Source organism: Ochlerotatus camptorhynchus, unplaced genomic scaffold, assembly GCF_037179485.1.
Source record: "Ochlerotatus camptorhynchus isolate MF236.1 unplaced genomic scaffold, CSIRO-AGI_Acam_v1.1 ptg000037l, whole genome shotgun sequence".
Lineage (NCBI taxonomy): Eukaryota > Metazoa > Arthropoda > Insecta > Diptera > Culicidae > Ochlerotatus > Ochlerotatus camptorhynchus.
In genome coordinates, this window is record NW_027040528.1 from 701,947 (window position 1) to 720,672 (window position 18,726).

Below are 18,726 nucleotides of genomic sequence, written 5' to 3' on the forward strand. Positions count from 1 at the left end.
GGAGCGGATTCAAAACAAACTGCCTTGGCAACCTATGCCTGGGTAGTTTCTAGCAACACTGCCAATGCAATCCAGATAGGCGCTGCTCGATTGACTCTGGCTCTGACAGTTCGTTTGGCTCAAAACCAGCTAGTCCGCTACTCTCTTATACTAGACCCTCTCTAGTGTCTACGTGTTTCATGAAAACCCGCATAAACGCGAACCATCACATGACCTTACCGATAATGGTTATAAATTGTTTATAATCCCTGCTAAACTTCAACTGAAATGGTTATGGAACTTTACATGAACGTTTGTGTGATAAAGTTTTAACCTTATGTATTATGGTTTTTTGGAAGCGGACCTTACAAATAATGGGTTGTTAAGAACCATTACCATTCAAAATTCTTGTTTTCTCCATACATTTTCGGAAAGAGAACTATATTAGAAAGTTTTTACTTATGGTTTGAGAACATTAATGGTTATGGTTATGGTAGTCAGTAAGGTCCATTAATGGTTTTGTATTATCGCTCAACTTTACGTGAAATATATTGTGAATTGGTAATCAGTAATTTACAGGCAACCAATTCGCGATATATTCCACATAAAGTTGATCGATGTTACAAAACCATTCATGAACTTTACTGGTTACCATAACCATTACCATTAATGTTCTCAAACCATAAGTTAAAACGTTCTAATATAGTTTTCTTTCCGAAAATGTATGGAGAAAACAAGAATTTTGAATGGTAATGGTTCTTAACAACCCATTATTGGTAAGGTCCACTTCCAAAAAACTATAATACTTAAGGTTAAAACTTTATCATTAAACGTTCATGTAAAGTTCCATAACCATTTCAGTTGAAGTTTAGCAGGGATTATAAACAATTTATAACCATTATCGGTAAGGTCAATTTATGGTTCGCGCTTATGCGGGAAGCCTCCTATATAATATAATAATACGTAGTATAAAGATCAACTCCGTACGGAAGAAATTTGCATGTGCATGTCAACTCTATTTCTTGAAATCATCGAAGCCCACGTTCAACGATCGTGTGACGTATTGATCTTTTGTCCACAGCATGTCAGCCATAAATCTATGGTCGGACTCAAAATGATTAAGCACAATCTCCTTTAGGCCTACGTTCATCTTGCTAAGGAGTAGAACAAGATGCTAAGAAGTTTATGTTCTAAATAGTGCATTCATCATTAGTTTCTTGAAATGCCCATACTTTAAATGGTTTTATAGAATTGTAAACAAATTTATTGTTGGTATAATTTAATGATGGAAAGCTATACAAACTATCCAGGATCTTCCAAAACTGCGGAGAACGCAAGCCACGCTCATGTAATCACAAGAGTACAGACGTCAAACGCAACGTGGCCATCAAAGCAGCACTGACAGTAACACTTCCTAGTGGGACTAACGTGCGTAGAATTTCCTACTTCAGTGCAAATTTCTAGACATACATACATACATTTATTTGTACAACATCACATTTAAGATAAGACATAATCAACAATAGTACGCCACAATCCTCGGTTTGCGGCTGCCGCTCTCCATCCTCGGTCATGCCCAATGCTCGCTAGATCACGCTCTACCTGGTCCGCCCATCGTGCTCTCTGCGCTCCACGCCTTATTGTGCCAACCGGATCAGTAGCGAACACCAACTTTGCAGGGTTGTTGTCCGGCATTCTTGCCCTGCCCACCGCATCCTTCCGGCTTTGGCCACCTTCTGGATGCTGGGTTCGCCGTAGAGTGCAGCGAGCTCGTGGTTCATTCTTCGCCGCCACTCACCGTTCTCCTGCACACCGCCGAAGATCGTCCTTAGCACACGTCGCTCGAAAACTCCGAGTGCTTGCAGGTCCTCCTCGAGCATAGTCCATGTCTCGTGTCCATAGAGGACCACCGGTCTTATTAGCGTTCTGTACATGGTACATTTGGTGCGGGGGTGAATCTTTTTTGACCGTAGTTTCTTCTGGAGCCCGTAGTAGGCACGACTTCCACTGATGATGCGCCTTCGTATTTCACGACTCACATTGTTGTCAGCCGTCATTAAAGATCCAAGGTAAACGAATTCCTCCACTACCTCGAAAGTATCCCCGTCTATCGTGACATTACTTCCTAGACTAATCCTGTCATGTTCGGTTCCGCCTACTAGCATGTACTTTGTTTTTGACGCACTCACCACCAGTCCGACCTTTGCTGCTTCGTGTTTCAGGCGGGTGTATAGTTCTGCCACCGTTCCAAATGTTCTTGCGATAATGTCCATGTCGTCCGCAAAGCATACAAATTGACCGGATTTCGTGAAAATCGTACCTCGGCTGTTGAGCCCGGCTCGTCGCATTACACCTTCTAGAGCAATGTTGAAGAGTAGGCATGAGAGTCCGTCACCTCGTCGCAGTCCCCGGCGAGATTCGAATGAACTGGATAGTTCACCCGAAACCCTTACGCAGTTTTGCACACCGTCCATCGTTGCTTTGATCAGTCTGATCAGCTTCCCAGGAAAGCCGTTCTCGTCCATGATTTTCCATAGCTCTGTGCGGTCGATACTGTCGTACACACTTAATCACGGCTTCCGTGTTCGGTAATTTTTTTTACAGTTTTCGAACTGTAAATCACAAAAATTACCGAACATACAGCTATTCTCAATAAAACAACTGACAATCAGTAGCTCTTGCGACAAACTACTGAATACGGTAAGAGTTAGTACTGAACTTATCGTAAAATAACAGCTTTGCGGATAATGACTAAAACTCAGTAAAATAGAGTACCGAGTTTTTTGTATTCGTTATGTTTTACTGGAGCAGTCATCAAACGAAATTCCAACTTTGCTGATACTGACAGTAAAGCGAATTTCTTATGTCATCCTCCTCGATTCAACCTCACACTTGACGTCGGAAATCTTCTCGTGAAAACAAGAAACCATTGTGAAAATCAGTGAAACACTGAAACATCTGGAAGTCAACACAGGATTGCATAAACTACCCCGAAATTTATCAGTTTCTGCACTCCTGCATTGACTTTCAGATGTTCAAGTTAGTTTGAAGAAAGAAATTTCACTAAAATTTCCTATTATAGAGCTTCAGACTTAGGTACCCAATCCGGCACATCGAAAGAGCCACCACCCGGCTAAACCACCGGGAAACTCTGACCGCTTGACCTGGACTAGTTAAAACAGCATTACTGCTAATCCGCCACTAAACTCCGTCCCCAAATACAAATCGCTAATCGAATGAACCCAAACAAATAATGAAATAAAAACATTGTTGATGAATTTACTGACTTATTCATTAAAAAAAATAAAATAAAAATACTGAAAAACTCAGCAAAAAAACTATGTAAACAAATAAATTACTGAATAAGACGGCAATACTAGTACTGACTAAAACGGTAATTTCTGACAGTTCAGAGATTCTGCAATTTACGGAGTTTTCAGCAAAAGCAAAAACTACTGGGTTGATTACTGAAAACTCAGCTGTTTAAAAACCCAGTAAAATTTTACCGACTTCGGTAATCTAAGCTCTGTGTGTATGCCGCCTTAAAGTCGATGAACAAATGATGCGTTGGGACCTGGTATTCACGGCATTTCTGGAGGATTTGCCGTACGGTGAAGATCTGGTCCGTTGTCGATCGGCCGTCAATGAAGCCGGCTTGATAACTTCCCACGAACTCGGTCATTTTAGGTGATAGACGACGGAAGATGATCTGGGATAGCACTTTGTAGGCGGCATTCAAAATGGTGATCGCTCTGAAGTTCTCACATTCCAAATGGTCGCCTTTCTTGTGAATGGGGCAGATTACCCCCTCCTTCCACTCCTCCGGTAGCTGTTCTGTTTCCCAGATCCTGACTATCATCCGGTGCAGGCAGGTGGCCAACTTTTCTGGGCCCATCTTGATGAGTTCGGCTGCGACACCATCCTTACCAGCTGCTTTGTTGTTTTTGAGCTGCTGAATGGAGTCCTTAACTTCCCTCAGCGTGTGAGTTGGATCAGTTCTATCCTCTGCTGCACTGACGTAGTCGTTTCCTCCATTGCGCTGGTCTCCCGTGCCTACGTTCTCCTCGCCATTCAGGTGCGCATCGAAGTGCTGTTTCCACCTTTCAATCACCTCACGTCCGTCCGTCAAGAGGCTCCCGTCCTTATCCTTGCACATTTCGGCTCGCGGCACGAAGCCGTGGCGGGATGCGTTGAGCTTCTAGTAGAATTTCCGTGTTTCTTGGGAACGGCACAGCAGTTCCATTTCCTCGCACTCCGCTTCTTCCAGGCGGCGTTTTTTCTCCCGAAAGATGCAGGTCTGCTGTTTCCACTTCTGTTTATACCGTTCCACGTTCTGTCGGGTTCCATGCTGCAGCATTACCATAGAGGTAACTCTAAGACCACTGGGTCCCGAAGAAAATCATTATTATTTTTGGCTCACTCAGTACTACAACAACGGTCCCAAGCAGTCCCAAGCTATTTCACTCACCCCTGCATGTTCTGCATGAATCCACACACCCCTGATGTTATCTGTCAAACTTTCATAGCGAATCAAAACAAACATAGTGTAGTAATAGAATTTCAACTAGAATAGGGTACGTTAATCGTTTGCTTGGGACCAATAGGCTACTAAAGTGGTGAGCCAATTTAAAATCGTTAGTTTCGTATTGATTGTTGGCATTACCGCCCGCGCTGCGTTCTTCTCCTCCAAAATCGCTCTGCACTCCTCGTCGAACCATTCATTCCGTCGACTTCTTTCCACGTACCCGATGGTGCTCTCGGCTGCGTCGGTGATGGCTGCTTTTACTGTACTCCAGCAGTCCTCTAGAGGGGGCACATCGAGCTCGCCCTCCTCTGGCAACGCTGCCTCGAGATTCTGCGCGTATGCTAAGGCTACATCCGGTTGCTTCAGTCGCTCTAGGTTGTACCGTGGCGGGCGTCGGTACAGTACATTGTTGGTGACGGAAAGTTTTGGGCGCAGTTTGACCACAAACGAAGTGACAGACGGAGCGGCTCGAAAACTTTGGTGACTAACCTGCTATTGCAATTTTTCAGTGTACCACATGGCAACACCACTACTACTGGATTGTACCACATGGCAACACTACTACTAGATTGAACTAGCATTTTCACCAAATGTATTAGAATGTTTTGGTTCTATCTCTTTCACTCTACTCAAAACTGAAATGCATAAAAAAATGACAAAATGATATTCACTCTTTGCACACTGTCAAAGAATCATTGTACACAAAATCAACTTTGTTCAAATCAAAACAAAAAAACTAACCCATCTGGTGGATGATGGCACAAGCTTCCAAGAAAATTCTATTACAGTGAACCACATTATTTAAATGGATTTCTTCGCCAGTTAGTCGTCTGTCACTTCGTTTGTGGTTTGACCATCACCAGGTAGTGGTCAGAGTCGATGTTAGCGCCACGATAGGTCCTGACGTCGATAATGTCGGAGAAGTGCCGTCCATCAATCAGAACGTGGTCGATTTGTGATTCCGTCTGCTGTGGTGATCTCCAGGTGTAACGATAGGGGAGGTGGTGTTGGAAGAAGGTGCTACGTATGGCCATGTTCTTGGAGGCGGCGAAATCGATGAGTCGTAGGCCGTTCCCGTTCGTCAGCTGGTGGGTGCTGAACTGTCCAATCGTCGGTCTGAATTCCTCCTCCTGGCCTACCTGAGCGTTTAGATCTCCTATGATGAGCTTGACGTCGTGGCTTGGGCAGTGATCGTACTCGCGGTCGAGCTGCGCGTAAAATGCGTCCTTGTCATCATCAGTGCTTCCGGAGTGAGGGCTGTGCACGTTGATTATGCTAAAGTTGAAGAATCGGCCCTTGATCCTCAACCTGCACATTCTTTCGTCGATCGGCCACCAACCGATCACGCGCTTCTGCATTTCGCCCATCACGATGAAAGCTGTGCTCAGCTCGCGTGTGTTGCCGCAACTCTGGTAGATGGTATGATTACCTCTGAACGTTCGCACCATGGATCCTGTCCAACACACCTCCTGCAGCGCTACGATACCGAATCCGCAGTCCTTCAGTAGATTGGCGAGTATTCGGGTGCTCCCGATGAAATTGAGAGATCGACAGTTCCACGTGCCGAGTTTCCAATCCCAAGTCCTATTTCGTCGCTGGGGTCGTTGCCGTTGGTCTCGGTTCGTATTCCTCTGTTGCTGATTTTCCGTTGCAATGCTTTTTTTACGGCTGGCTCGCAGGGCCTGACACCAACCCCCTAACTTTCCGGAGGACCAGGGTGCACAGTTGTGCTTAGAGTCCTTCACTGGCACTCGGACGTAGATCAGCCGCCCCCTCTAACATGGGAACAGACGCTGTTGTGAGCCGCTCCTCCTGGAGAACAGACGCTCAGGCTTGCCGAAGCAAACCCCCCCTTCCCTGTCAGCCTATAACCAAAGTTCCCACCGGGGTTGGTTACCCGATCTTCTCTAAGGTTGCTCACAGTTCCCGGCCGGTACCACGGGGAGGTAGGGATAGGAGTTGCTGGGAAGAGGCTAGTGATCTCAATGGGATCTGTATTGCGCATTACCCAGCATTAACCAACCATTTCTATGCATAACAGTCCCATTAAATATTGTTCGTATAAAAATAGGATAACTGATTTCATTGAAGGTAATTTCTGAATTTTTCACTAAAACATATTGATTCTGTTGAAATGTGAACAATGCTCTAACTTATTTTAACGTATATTTCTTCCAATGAGCAGAAATGATTCGAAACATTATTCGCGATTTTCTCAGAAGCAACTTTTGAAACATGCGACTGATATGCGTAGAACGGCAGTTTAGCTGTTCTGATTTCGGTACAGTTTGTTGAGGTCGGGTATAGTTTCTGAGTATGGATTCCCATTTTGAAATAACTCATATTAGCGCATAGTAATAGTTTTATTGCTAGGGAACTGTTTTTTGGGATCGCCTTTTCTTCTTACAATTCTCATTATTCATACTATATTAATCATGATCAGTCTTAGAAAATGTTATATGTTTAAGCCCCGTTCTAGATGTTGTTTGTTATTCATATCTTATGCATTGCAGCTCGCGAAAGGTTACCAAATATGGGTTCTTTTTTTCATCCACAATAGTTTTGGGGGAGGGGGCGATCTGAGAGCTGAATAGAGGCAAATAAAATAGCGAACACAACACCATGACCCAAACGACTAACCAGCGCATGCGGCTCACACTTGTTCTATTTCTTTCTTCCTCTCATGTACCAATATTACCTGCCTGAGAACAAATGGGATGCCAGATGCTCAATAGAAAGGAAAAAAATCGAGAAAGTGTGAACAAGAAAAGAAGAGAGTAAGCAGTAAGAAAGGATCACGTCGGTTGGAGACAGCCGATTTATACTGGTAAGTAGGATAAGAATTGTAAAAGGTGTGTGCTTGCATGATTTACCTATTTTAGAATTACCTATAAGCGAAGACAACAAATCAAGAAGACTGGCAACTCTTCCATTTTCTCATACGAACGCTATGAGACAGGTACAATCGCGTCATCTGCCGCTCAAAGGTAAATGCTTCGAACGAATTTGATAGCAAAGATTGCATCCTCAGAAGAAGGGTTTGTGTATTTGCTCATTTTTCTATGCGTTGCTTTCACCTTCACTCAAGCGCAGCGCCATTGTGGCCCTTATTACCGATGTCAGTTCACGGTGAAGTGACAACTTCTCTCTCACGGTGAAGTGATTCCCATTTGATTTACACGGCAATCACTTCACCGTGAGTGACAACTGGTCACTTCACTTCGTTTTCACCGTGAAGTGACACTCGTAATAAGGCCCTGTATCTCTCGCTTGGATTCTGGCAAAGTTGCCAGTCTTCTTGATTTGTTGTCTTCGCTTATAAGCCACATGAGAACCTCATTTCCTGGAATTACTACTCCATTGCAGCACACACCTAATAATGATCACTAAACTTCATATAGTTTCAGCATTATCGACATTTATAATCAAAAGGTGAGTTGTAAAGTATAATTACCATGCATAGATATAAGTTAATGTACCAGAACCTGGACGGACACGAGCCTACCCAGGGGAGGACCCGGATACGACCACCCATGTGTGTTTAGAGTATCGCACGAGCTGACGAGTGCAACGGGAAGGACAGTAGGTGTGTAGACTAGGGGGTTTATCCCTAGATAAGCCAACTTAGCGGTTGGCACAGCCTATTATAATACACTGAACAATTACAATTACTTAGCACAACCCGCCCTTTGCCTCTATTTTTCGAGTGGGTTTTTTTTCTGAAAATGGAATGTTTTCACTGCAGATGACTTCTAAATCTATTTACCTTTCCGTGCGTATTGTAAGAATTGCTAAAGAGAAAAAAATTGTTGAAATATTCACCCATATTCTCGGTTTTGTTCGAACCGTACACGGCCAATCATACCAACTCAGCGACTGAGAATAGTTGACTCAGAGAATTTTCTTTCCATACGAAATTTACTCAGCTTTGAAATAAACTGCAGTTACTCATAGCTTGTGAGTAACTGCAGTTAATTCCAAATCTGAGTAAACTTCGTATGGAAAGAAAATTCTCTGAGTCAATTAATCTCAGTCGCTAAGTTGGTATGGTTGGCCGTGTATTTTCCATACCAAAAAAAAAATGTTTGTTAGGAAAATGGATGTAAACATTTATATCACGCGTTCTCATTGACTTCGTTCGGTAGCTTTTGAACTAAATTATCATACCAAACGCATAATTGACTTGTTAACTCCGAAACAATGGATTTATTTGATGTTTTCTGCTCGATAGACCCGAAATGGGCGATTAGGAGGGTGCTTATAGAAACGAAAAGTGATAATCCACTGTAGGAAAAAATATGCAACACAAAAGGATCACTGTCAGACTTGGAATTTTCACTACGCTTTTTGAAAACATAATAAAGTTCCATCGTGTAATTGTGTTAAGAAGTACAACATATAAATAGTTTCCATCTATACAAAGATTTATAAGTGTCCTAAAAGGGGTTTCTTTTTAAACTCGACGAAACCGGCACCGTCGAGATATGCGCGGTTTGTTGCTTAAACCTAAGTAAGAACAATGAACTGAAATGGTCCAGAGTCACACTCGCGGTGAGTGTGACGAAGATGATGCAGTGGTCGTAAAAGTGGATATTTTTGGTGAAAAAACAACAACACATACACAAAGAAAGCGGATCATTAAACTTCCTCCATCTGAAGCTCGATGTCGTCGTCCTCACTTTTGCCCATCAAAGCTTTTCGGCTTTCGTCCTTTTCTCGAGCACTGCTCGATCCTGGCTTACCTGCCAAGTTTACCACGGGATTTAGTGAGTACAGATAAATCGCATAGGACACGACGAATATTGCCAGTGCGGTGTTGATGTAGATCGGGATCGAGAACAGCAAATAACTTAACAATGCGGTGAACATGAGCTCCAGCGCACTAGCGAATGTTTTCAGAATCGAATTCATGTACTTGAGGAAGAAACTGGTGATGATGCCGATCGCTGCATTGTTGATCATAATCACAAGCACCTCGAAGCGGAATACTTCAACCAGATGGTCTTTGGTGACGACTGCAGACAACTCACCACGGAACATCAGTATCAGCAGATTGCATACGATTGAATCCAGATACATGAAGACATTCTGAACGTAGATGTTAATATCGGATCCTTTGTGTTTCAGTAGGTACTCGTTGTAAACGCCAGCCAGGCAGGAACAAACCGTCTGTACCAGGATCAATACGGCGCTGAAACTGAGATCAAAACCGGAGATGTTTTTCCCTCGGAAAGTGTTTCCAGCAGCCACGTCTGCCGATTGTTTAGCTGCATCTGCAAGCGATTTGTCGTCCGAAGGCGTCTCGCCCGTTAGTGGCAATGAAAAGTTCCATTGTTTCAACATACATCCGACCGTTAGCAAGCACAGCGAGAACCACTGCTTCCGACTTAAAGATTTCTTAAAAATTACCTGGAATAGAACTCCAGTAATCACGACCCGAAGCTGCAGTAGTAGATAATATGTCGTCGGATCGAATGTCGATAGATTAACGAAGGCAAGATTGTTGTACAGACAGTACAAGAATGCGGGAACAAAATACAGTAGCAGAACATCCCTTCCTTCAACCACTCTCGCCACCAGAGATTTGAAAGTATGCCTAGAAAGTGTAAAACATTAAATCAAACATTCGACTGACCATCAATCTCAACTGCTTTGACTCACTCTCTGCAATAGAGCCCAGTAGAGATTACTAGTTTCAGCACTTCAGTCATCAGAACCACAAGCACCGTATTGTAGCTATAGCTGTTATCAGCACGCTGCGAGGCCGTCACCAGAATTCCTGCAACCAAAAAGCAAACGTTACCTCCCACGCTCGCCGTGCTCAATCAAAGCATTGCTCCGCCTCACTCACCCTGACCGACGAACAGCGACATATATGTGATAAAAATGAGCACACTCTTCTTGCTGGGGAACAGCTCGCCCCAGTTTATCCGAGGGTTCGTCATTTTTATCGCTGATTTTGATCGTCGGCGTTCTCGAGATTCGTCTACGACCAGCAACTGCTGTTGATTGCCGTGCAAATGATGAAACGCGCAACGCTGATTAGCAGCCCAGTCTACAGGTGGAGAATGAATACGACTGAGGTTGTTTCCGCACCACTTGATGGTTGAACATATTCTCAAACGATCCAGCAAAAATAAGCCCCGTTGGAGATGCAGATGATGATCTAATACTGGACGAATACTACTGGAACGCGAACACTGCCTAAAATGACCACCTGACTGACCATCGCGGTTATTAGACTTTGATTATGATTCGTCGGTTTATCACAGTAAAGTTTATTGCACTATATCTTGCAGGGAACAAAATCGCGTATTAAAAATCGGAAATTAATCAAAAAGATTCACTTTTCCCTGCGTGATTTTTTTTTGCCAGCGTATAAAGCAAAACAAACCTTGATCAATATTTGAAAAAGGCGAAACTGCTTTTGCTAACAATGGCTTTAGCCGTCGATTTCTCGAGAATAAATGCTCAAACATGCAAACTTTAAAAACTTTTAAGTAGATGAATATTTTTCTACCAGCTGGTATGATTAATTTGCTGAAGTGAACTTTTATTTGCAAGAAATCGTTGGTTGAAGTTTTCGTCTACAAAAGTAGTTTTGCTCTAATGATATGTTGGCATCAAAACATTCGGCTTCAGTGACATTATTCTGAAAAAAAACGACAGAGTGATCGCACAATGCTGGGGGTAAGGAATGCTACATCAGGAGGTACTAGATTGCAGTACCACCTGCACTCAAACAGTTTTCAAATCTAGGTAGTATAAAAACTACGCTAAAATTTAGATTTAATCTCGACTCTCCAGACCGACGCATAGCTCGATAAAAAAGGAGACAATACAAACTTAGTATAAAAAAGGAATTATACATCCAATAGTATAAACTGAAAGTATGCAAATTGTGTATAGTGTTGCTCTATTTGGCAAATATGTATTAATGTTGTATTTTCGGCTTTCTAAATATTTACCTATTGTTATTATTTTTTTTTGAACAAAATTTAACTTAATTTAATATACATTAATTACATAAATATAACTTTTTAACATTTATGAGAATAGCAGATTCCGATTGTCGAGCGATTTATTGTACTTGAGCATCTTCGTACATGTGTTGCGCACCAGGTCGATCACTTTTGCACCAACCGGAAGAACATCACCCTAATAAACGGGTACCATCTAGGGTACCATACACTAACGATATAATAGATAGTGCGACCATACCACATAAAGTTGGGATGATATCCCGAATTGGTGGTTAGGTGCTTGTTATGCTTATTGTTTATGAGGGCAGGTCCTAGAATTTACTTTCTTTATCCTTTGGTTAGCATGATGCCGACATTCGTGTTGATGTGAATCACTTGCTCGGTGAACGTTATTACTGAAATGGGTCATAATTAAAAATCAATCCCATTAACCATCGAAAAATTCATTCGAACCAACCTGATTCTGAGCCGCGGGATGTTCGGTCGTTTGAAGCTATGATTTGGTATACACTTAAAGCCACTGCTAGTCTGGCTAGTGATCATATGTATTGTCGTCAGTATTGTCACGTTCACTGCGTTACTTGCTGCAATTCCGGGACATGTTCTGCCGTTGATGTTGCTTCCACTGCTAGAATCATATACTGTGGTATAAAAGCCTCCCCATAGCCGGAACTGGTATGCCCAAGCGGTTGAACATTCTAAAGTGGTCAGATTCTTCGCATTCGAACATTCCGTAATGATCGATGTCGAGTGGACTAATTGCCGAACGGCACCAACGGTAGAAATTAATGGAAGACAGTTTACTGTTCTGCTCTTTCATAAACTGTCCTGGACAAACGAAACTGCGCGCATGGGTCCAACATGGAACGAGGTACGGCTGATCATGACAATACTCGGAATTTTCTTAGTGCTTCCGCTACTGGCCATTGCTTCCGAAGCTGGTATTGGATGAGCGAGTATGCCTAACTTGGTGACGATGTTAGTGTATGGCTAAAACGAATTTATTAAGTTAGTGCAATTTCACTGCAATATTCTTTTGCACCTACCTCATTTCTCGCATATCTCCGTATGTTGACCATCAAATCCATTTGGTAATGTATTATCTACTTGATTGGAAGCCTTTAACGAGTAACTTTCCACGCGAATATTCTCTAAATCGTTCTGAATGTTTTCGTCTGCGACTGCGCGTATGTTGTTTAGCGCAAAGCCAAAGTCAGTGGTGTACACTAAAAATATTTCACATCATTATTCGAACGTAGTATAATTTTGCAGGTGAAATTTAATCAGATCGATGTATGAACTTTGCGTAACCAAACATAGATTAATTTTTATACTATCTTTGATTAATAATAATTTTGAGTGTGCACTGCGCACACCATATAGACAACCGGTGGAAACTAACGATTGTAAATTGGCTCACTACTTGACTAGCCTATTGGTCCCAAGCAAATCGATTAACGTACCCCATTCTAGTCGAAATTCTACTACTACACTATGTTTGTTTGATTCGCTATGAAAGTTTGGTTGATAAAATTAGGGGTTCATGAATTTTCCGTTGTTTCCAGGGGCGCATCGATTAGCTTGGAACCGAAGATAGTACCAGAGCTGAGCCAAAAAGTTGAGCTAGTTTCTTCGGGACCTACTAGTCTTAGAGTTACCTCTATGTTATAACTATCCAGTCTGGACAGCGTTTTATCACAAACGAAGTGACAGACGACTAACTGGCGAAGAAATCAATTAAAATAATGTGGTTCACTGTAATAGAATTTTCTTAGAAGCTTGTGCCATCATCCACCAGATGGGATAGTATTTTTGTTTTGGTTTTGCTCAAAGTTGATTTTGTGTACAATGATTTTTTGACAGTGTGCATTGTCATTTTTTATGTAGTGTGGCAGTGTATCATTTTGTCATTTTTTATGCATTTCAGTTTTGAGTAGAGTGAAAGAGATAGAACCAAAACATTCAAGTACATTTGGTGAAAATGCTAGTTCAATCCAGTAGTAGCATAGAGGTAACTCGGTAGTAGCAACAATCAATACGAAACAAACGATCTTAAATTGGCTCACTACTTGACTAGCCTATTGGTCCCAAGCAAATCTTTTAACGTATCCCATTCTAGTATAAATTCCAGTACTACACTATGTTTGTTTTGATTCGCTATGAAAGTTTGACAGATAAAATGAGGGGTTAGTGGTTTTTCCTATGTTTCGAGGGGTGAATCGATTAGCTTGGGACCGAAGATAGTACCAGAGCTGAGCGAAAAAGTTGAGCATGTTTCTTCGGGACCTACTAGTCTTAGAGTTACCTCTAGGGTAGTAGCACAAACGAAGTGACAGACGACTAACTGGTGAAGAAATTCATTTAAATAATGTGGTTCACTGTAATAGAATTTTCTTGGAAGCTTGTGCCATCATCCACCAGATGGGTTAGTTTTTTTGTTTTGATTTGAACAAAGTTGATTTTGTGTACAATGATTCTTTGACAGTGTGCAAAGAGTGCGTATCATTTTGTCATTTTTTTATGCATTTCAGTTTTGAGTAGAGTGAAAGAGATAGAACCAAAACATTCTAGTACGTTTGGTGAAAATGCTAGTTCAATTCAGTAGTAGTGTTGCCATGTGGTACAATCCAGTAGTAGTGGTGTTGCCATGTGGTACACTGAAAAATTGCAATAGCAGGTTAGTCACCAAAGTTTTCGAGCCGCTCCGTCTGTCACTTCGTTTGTGGTAGTAGCATAGAGGAAACTCTAAGACTAGAAGGTCCCGAAATAACGTGCTCAACTTTTTGGCTCAGCTCTGGTACTCTCTTCGGTCCCAAGCTAATCGATTCACCCCTCAAAACATAGGAAAAACCAATAACCCCTAATTTTATCTGTCAAACTTTCATAGCGAATCAAAACAAACATTGCGTAGTACTAGAATTTCGACTAGAATGGGGTACGTTAATCGTTTGCTTGGGACCAAGGCTAGTCAAGTAGTGAGCCAATTTAAAATCGTTAGTTTCGTATTGATTGTTGGTAGTAGTGTCAACAATCAATTTCGATCACATGTTTCCAAGCGATATTGTAAAATATCGCAAGGCTTTTAGTAGAAGCAAAACGAGACATTGAGCAATAAATTAGATAAGTTTGACAATCGAACTTTTCTGAATAAAACACTTTTATTGAAAACAACAACAATTTCGTATTACTCACGCTCTAGAACGCAAATTATTTCGGGCGAAGAGGGAGAATTATCGCTTCTCTCACTTGACTTCATTTGTTGTTGACTTGCTCTTCACGAGTAATGTTTGTCATGTGCGTTTTTGACATTTGCTAATCACAATTGATGAAAACAGTGGTGCCGATTCAAATGATAATCATTTTGATTTAAAGGGTTTGTACCTAGGTTTGTACGGTACATATTTTTCAACGACAAATCACTTTGTTTCAAAACGCAAATAACTTGAAAATCAATGATAAATCACTTCGATTCGTAGTGCCTCGTACACACTTAATCTAGCTCGGTAAAATCTCCAACAGGCGATTACCTCGGCATTTACTTTTGCTGATATCCCTGCAAAATATCTGTTTGTTAGCTGATATCTCAGCAAAATATTATTTGTTAGCTGAGTCTCGGAAATTTCTTTACTGAATCTCAGCAAAATAAATTGCAGAAATACTCGGCTGTTGGAATCTCGGCGAAAAGAATTAAGTGTGTAACAGACTGAGTCAAGTGCAAGAGCATTTGGATTAGATGTGAACACTTTTTACCATGTAAGCCATAGCACAAACGAAGTGACAGACGGAGCGGCTCGAAAACTTTGGTGACTAACCTGCTATTGCAATTTTTCAGTGTACCACATGGCAACACCACTACTACTGGATTGTACCACATGGCAACACTACTACTGAATTGAACTAGCATTTTCACCAAACGTACTAGAATGTTTTGGTTCTATCTCTTTCACTCTACTCAAAACTGAAATGCATAAAAAAATGACAAAATGATACGCACTCTTTGCACACTGTCAAAGAATCATTGTACACAAAATCAACTTTGTTCAAATCAAAACAAAAAAACTAACCCATCTGGTGGATGATGGCACAAGCTTCCAAGAAAATTCTATTACAGTGAACCACATTATTTAAATGAATTTCTTCACCAGTTAGTCGTCTGTCACTTCGTTTGTGGCCATAGTCTGTACGGGGTATAATAGCACAATTTTATTACATTTCCATATAATGAGAATATGTTATTTGGCCATTTCAGAGTACATGGCAGTAGGGATACAAAGAGAAAATCGACGAATCTGTCAATGTTACTTAGGACCAAATGCATTGTTCAGCTTGAAATTGAGCTCAAAAATGTTGGGAGAATGATCAGGACTTAAAATAAGAATCGATTGAGCTTGATGAAGCAAAATCGATATTTTGAATCACCCTAATACGTAATTATATCTTCCATCTGTCTTTGGTTTTGTTGTACCTGTATACTGCCGTTATACGCATAAGATTCTCACGGCGCATAAGAATTGCATAGAACATGGGACAGTTATGCGTATAACGGCAGTATGCTAATGAAAATTCATGTGTAACCACACATACTATTCATTTGACTAATAAATTTCATGTGTACTTTTGAGTGGATTCTGTTTATGTGTGGACACATGAAAATCATGTGGAATTTTACAAGTAAATTCTCCAATAAAAATGTGTCGAATTTTATGAGTGTAGTTTACGAAAACTCGAATTTTTCATCTTAGCATAAACTTTTTAAAAACTTAAGTGAAAGCCTGTTTGTAAAAGACCTCCAAACAAACTGTTAAAACATAGTGTTTTATTTAGCATAGGCTTCATCAATATTAAAAAGTACTTTAGCTGAACTTGAAGTTTTAGCCCGGCCATTTTATGATTGACATTAGATGGACACTTATAAATTTTGAAAAAATTGTTAATAGATATCCAAAACTCTCTCCTTCGTATGGACAATGCTTCCTATCTGAATCTATTGATTCCATCAATCTGCTATTGTACATGTTAAATAATACACTACTATAATCAGCTGACCCTGGCGCCAACGCCATTAAATTCCTGCCTACAACATGCAACATGCAATGTATGTGTCTAGGTCAGTCTATGACCTAAAATATGTGTAATGCATCTGTCGATATGCAACATGCATTTTAATTCATCTGTAGCACCTGGATTCTACGTTCCGCCGATCGGTATTTTTGAAAATTCATTGTTCTACAATATATGTAATTATTTTCTTCCATAATTTGGCACATTTCATCCACTATTCACTAGGGATCACTTCTACCCATGTGACGAGTGAATCACGATATCACACATGTTGAGCGGTAGAAAAAAAACTGCTCTATGGATTTATCATAGTGTGTCATGCAAAGCAACCGTATCCTTGAGCAACTGAAAGAAAAATTTTCACTTCAAGTTTCACCACCGAGAACCGCGGACGTAGTTTAAAACATTTCTCTCCGCCTTCAAGAATCGAATCGGATCAAGAATCGAAACTTTTGCACCAGTAGAACAAAGACAGAATGCGTGAAATCGTGCATATCCAGGCCGGGCAGTGTGGCAACCAGATCGGGGCCAAGTTCTGGGAGGTAATTTCTGACGAGCACGGAATCGATGCGACCGGTGCGTACTGCGGAGACAGCGATCTGCAGCTGGAGCGAATCAACGTGTACTACAACGAGGCCACCGGAGGAAAATACGTCCCTCGTGCGGTTCTGGTCGATCTAGAGCCGGGAACAATGGATTCCGTTCGAGCCGGCCCATTTGGGCAACTGTTTCGACCGGATAACTTTGTTTTCGGGCAATCCGGTGCCGGTAACAACTGGGCCAAAGGACACTACACCGAGGGTGCCGAACTGGTCGATTCCGTGCTGGATATAGTCCGTAAGGAATGCGAGGGTTGCGATTGTCTGCAGGGATTTCAGCTCACACATTCGCTCGGCGGCGGAACTGGCTCAGGTAATTTTCGAATCTATTAAGTTAGGAGCTTCATCAGGAAACATGTTTCTCCTTATAGGCATGGGCACGCTGCTGATCTCGAAAATTCGTGAAGAATATCCCGACCGTATCATGAACACGTTCTCTGTCGTTCCCTCGCCCAAAGTGTCCGACACCGTCGTAGAGCCATACAACGCTACGTTAAGTGTCCATCAGCTGGTTGAAAACACCGACGAATCGTTCTGCATTGACAACGAAGCCCTGTACGATATTTGCTTCCGAACGTTGAAGCTTACCACTCCTACATACGGTGATTTGAATCATCTGGTCTCGGCGACGATGTCTGGTGTTACTACGTGTTTGCGCTTTCCGGGTCAGCTGAATGCAGATCTCCGCAAATTGGCAGTCAATATGGTTCCATTCCCACGGCTACACTTCTTCATGACTGGGTTTGCCCCGCTGACGTCTCGAGGATCGCAACAGTATCGTGCGCTGTCCGTCCCGGAACTGACACAGCAGATGTTCGACGCTAAAAATATGATGGCTGCCTGCGATCCTCGACATGGTCGATATCTAACGGTTGCGGCCATCTTCCGAGGACGAATGTCTATGAAGGAAGTCGACGAACAGATGTTGAACGTGCAGAACAAAAACAGCAGCTACTTCGTGGAATGGATTCCCAGTAACGTGAAGACGGCTGTTTGCGATATACCGCCACGTGGCTTGAAGATGTCGTCAACCTTCATCGGTAACTCGACAGCTATTCAGGAAATTTTCAAACGGATCGCCGAACAATTCACGGCCATGTTCCGGAGGAAGGCCTTCCTGCACTGGTACACCGGTGAGGGCATGGACGAGATGGAGTTCACCGAAGCCGAGAGCAACATGAACGACCTGGTGTCGGAGTATCAGCAGTACCAGGAAGCCACGGCCGACGAGGAAGGAGAGTTTGACGAAGAAGAGGAAGGTGCCGATGAATAATAACATACCGATACGGTTGAAATTAGTCATACTGTGAATTGATGCAAGCTCTTATTGTAATAAAATCTGGTTATTAAAAAATTAATTCATTTCTTCATAATACTTACAAGCATCTCGTCTATTTTTGGAAAGTATTGCGCATACAAAAACTTGAATTAATTTAACTGTAACTGTATGGTGAGATTTAACCCTTCCCCTATTAATTGAAATTTCGACAAAAGTATGATGTGATGTGATAGATTAATTCTCATGTGATTTGAAGCATCGTATAATGGGTTTTGACCCTAGTCAGAAAGTGGCCACTTC

General features: G+C 41.9%; 2 protein-coding genes across 2 annotated transcripts; one reads left to right on the forward strand and one right to left on the reverse strand.

Moving 5' to 3' along the window:
• Positions 1-8,728: 8,728 nt before the first annotated feature.
• Positions 8,729-10,846, reverse strand: senju (UDP-galactose transporter senju). The gene is made up of 3 exons (XM_065234143.1): positions 10,356-10,846; positions 10,166-10,283; positions 8,729-10,100 (listed from the first exon to the last, which is right to left on the reverse strand). Exons 1-3 carry the CDS (start codon positions 10,447-10,449, stop codon positions 9,143-9,145), a joined length of 1,170 nt encoding a protein of 389 aa, XP_065090215.1. The 5' UTR covers positions 10,450-10,846; the 3' UTR covers positions 8,729-9,142.
• Positions 10,847-16,974: 6,128 nt separating this feature from the next.
• On the forward strand, positions 16,975-18,421 carry LOC135711278 (tubulin beta chain-like). The gene is made up of 2 exons (XM_065234087.1): positions 16,975-17,460; positions 17,519-18,421. Exons 1-2 carry the CDS (start codon positions 17,025-17,027, stop codon positions 18,418-18,420), a joined length of 1,338 nt encoding a protein of 445 aa, XP_065090159.1. The 5' UTR covers positions 16,975-17,024; the 3' UTR covers position 18,421.
• Positions 18,422-18,726: the final 305 nt, after the last annotated feature.

Bases quoted from the DNA above. Each gene is read 5' to 3' on its own strand.
- senju (XM_065234143.1), bottom strand. From the start codon at position 10,449: ATGACGAACCCTCGGATAAACTGGGGCGAGCTGTTCCCCAGCAAGAAG. The intron at 10,284-10,355 runs GTGAGTGAGGCG...TTTTGGTTGCAG, and splicing joins GTCGCTGTTCGTCGGTCAGG to GAATTCTGGTGACGGCCTCG. The intron at 10,101-10,165 runs GTGAGTCAAAGC...TACACTTTCTAG, and splicing joins ACTGGGCTCTATTGCAGAGA to GCATACTTTCAAATCTCTGG.
- LOC135711278 (XM_065234087.1), top strand. From the start codon at position 17,025: ATGCGTGAAATCGTGCATATCCAGGCCGGGCAGTGTGGCAACCAGATC. The intron at 17,461-17,518 runs GTAATTTTCGAA...TTCTCCTTATAG, and splicing joins CGGCGGCGGAACTGGCTCAG to GCATGGGCACGCTGCTGATC.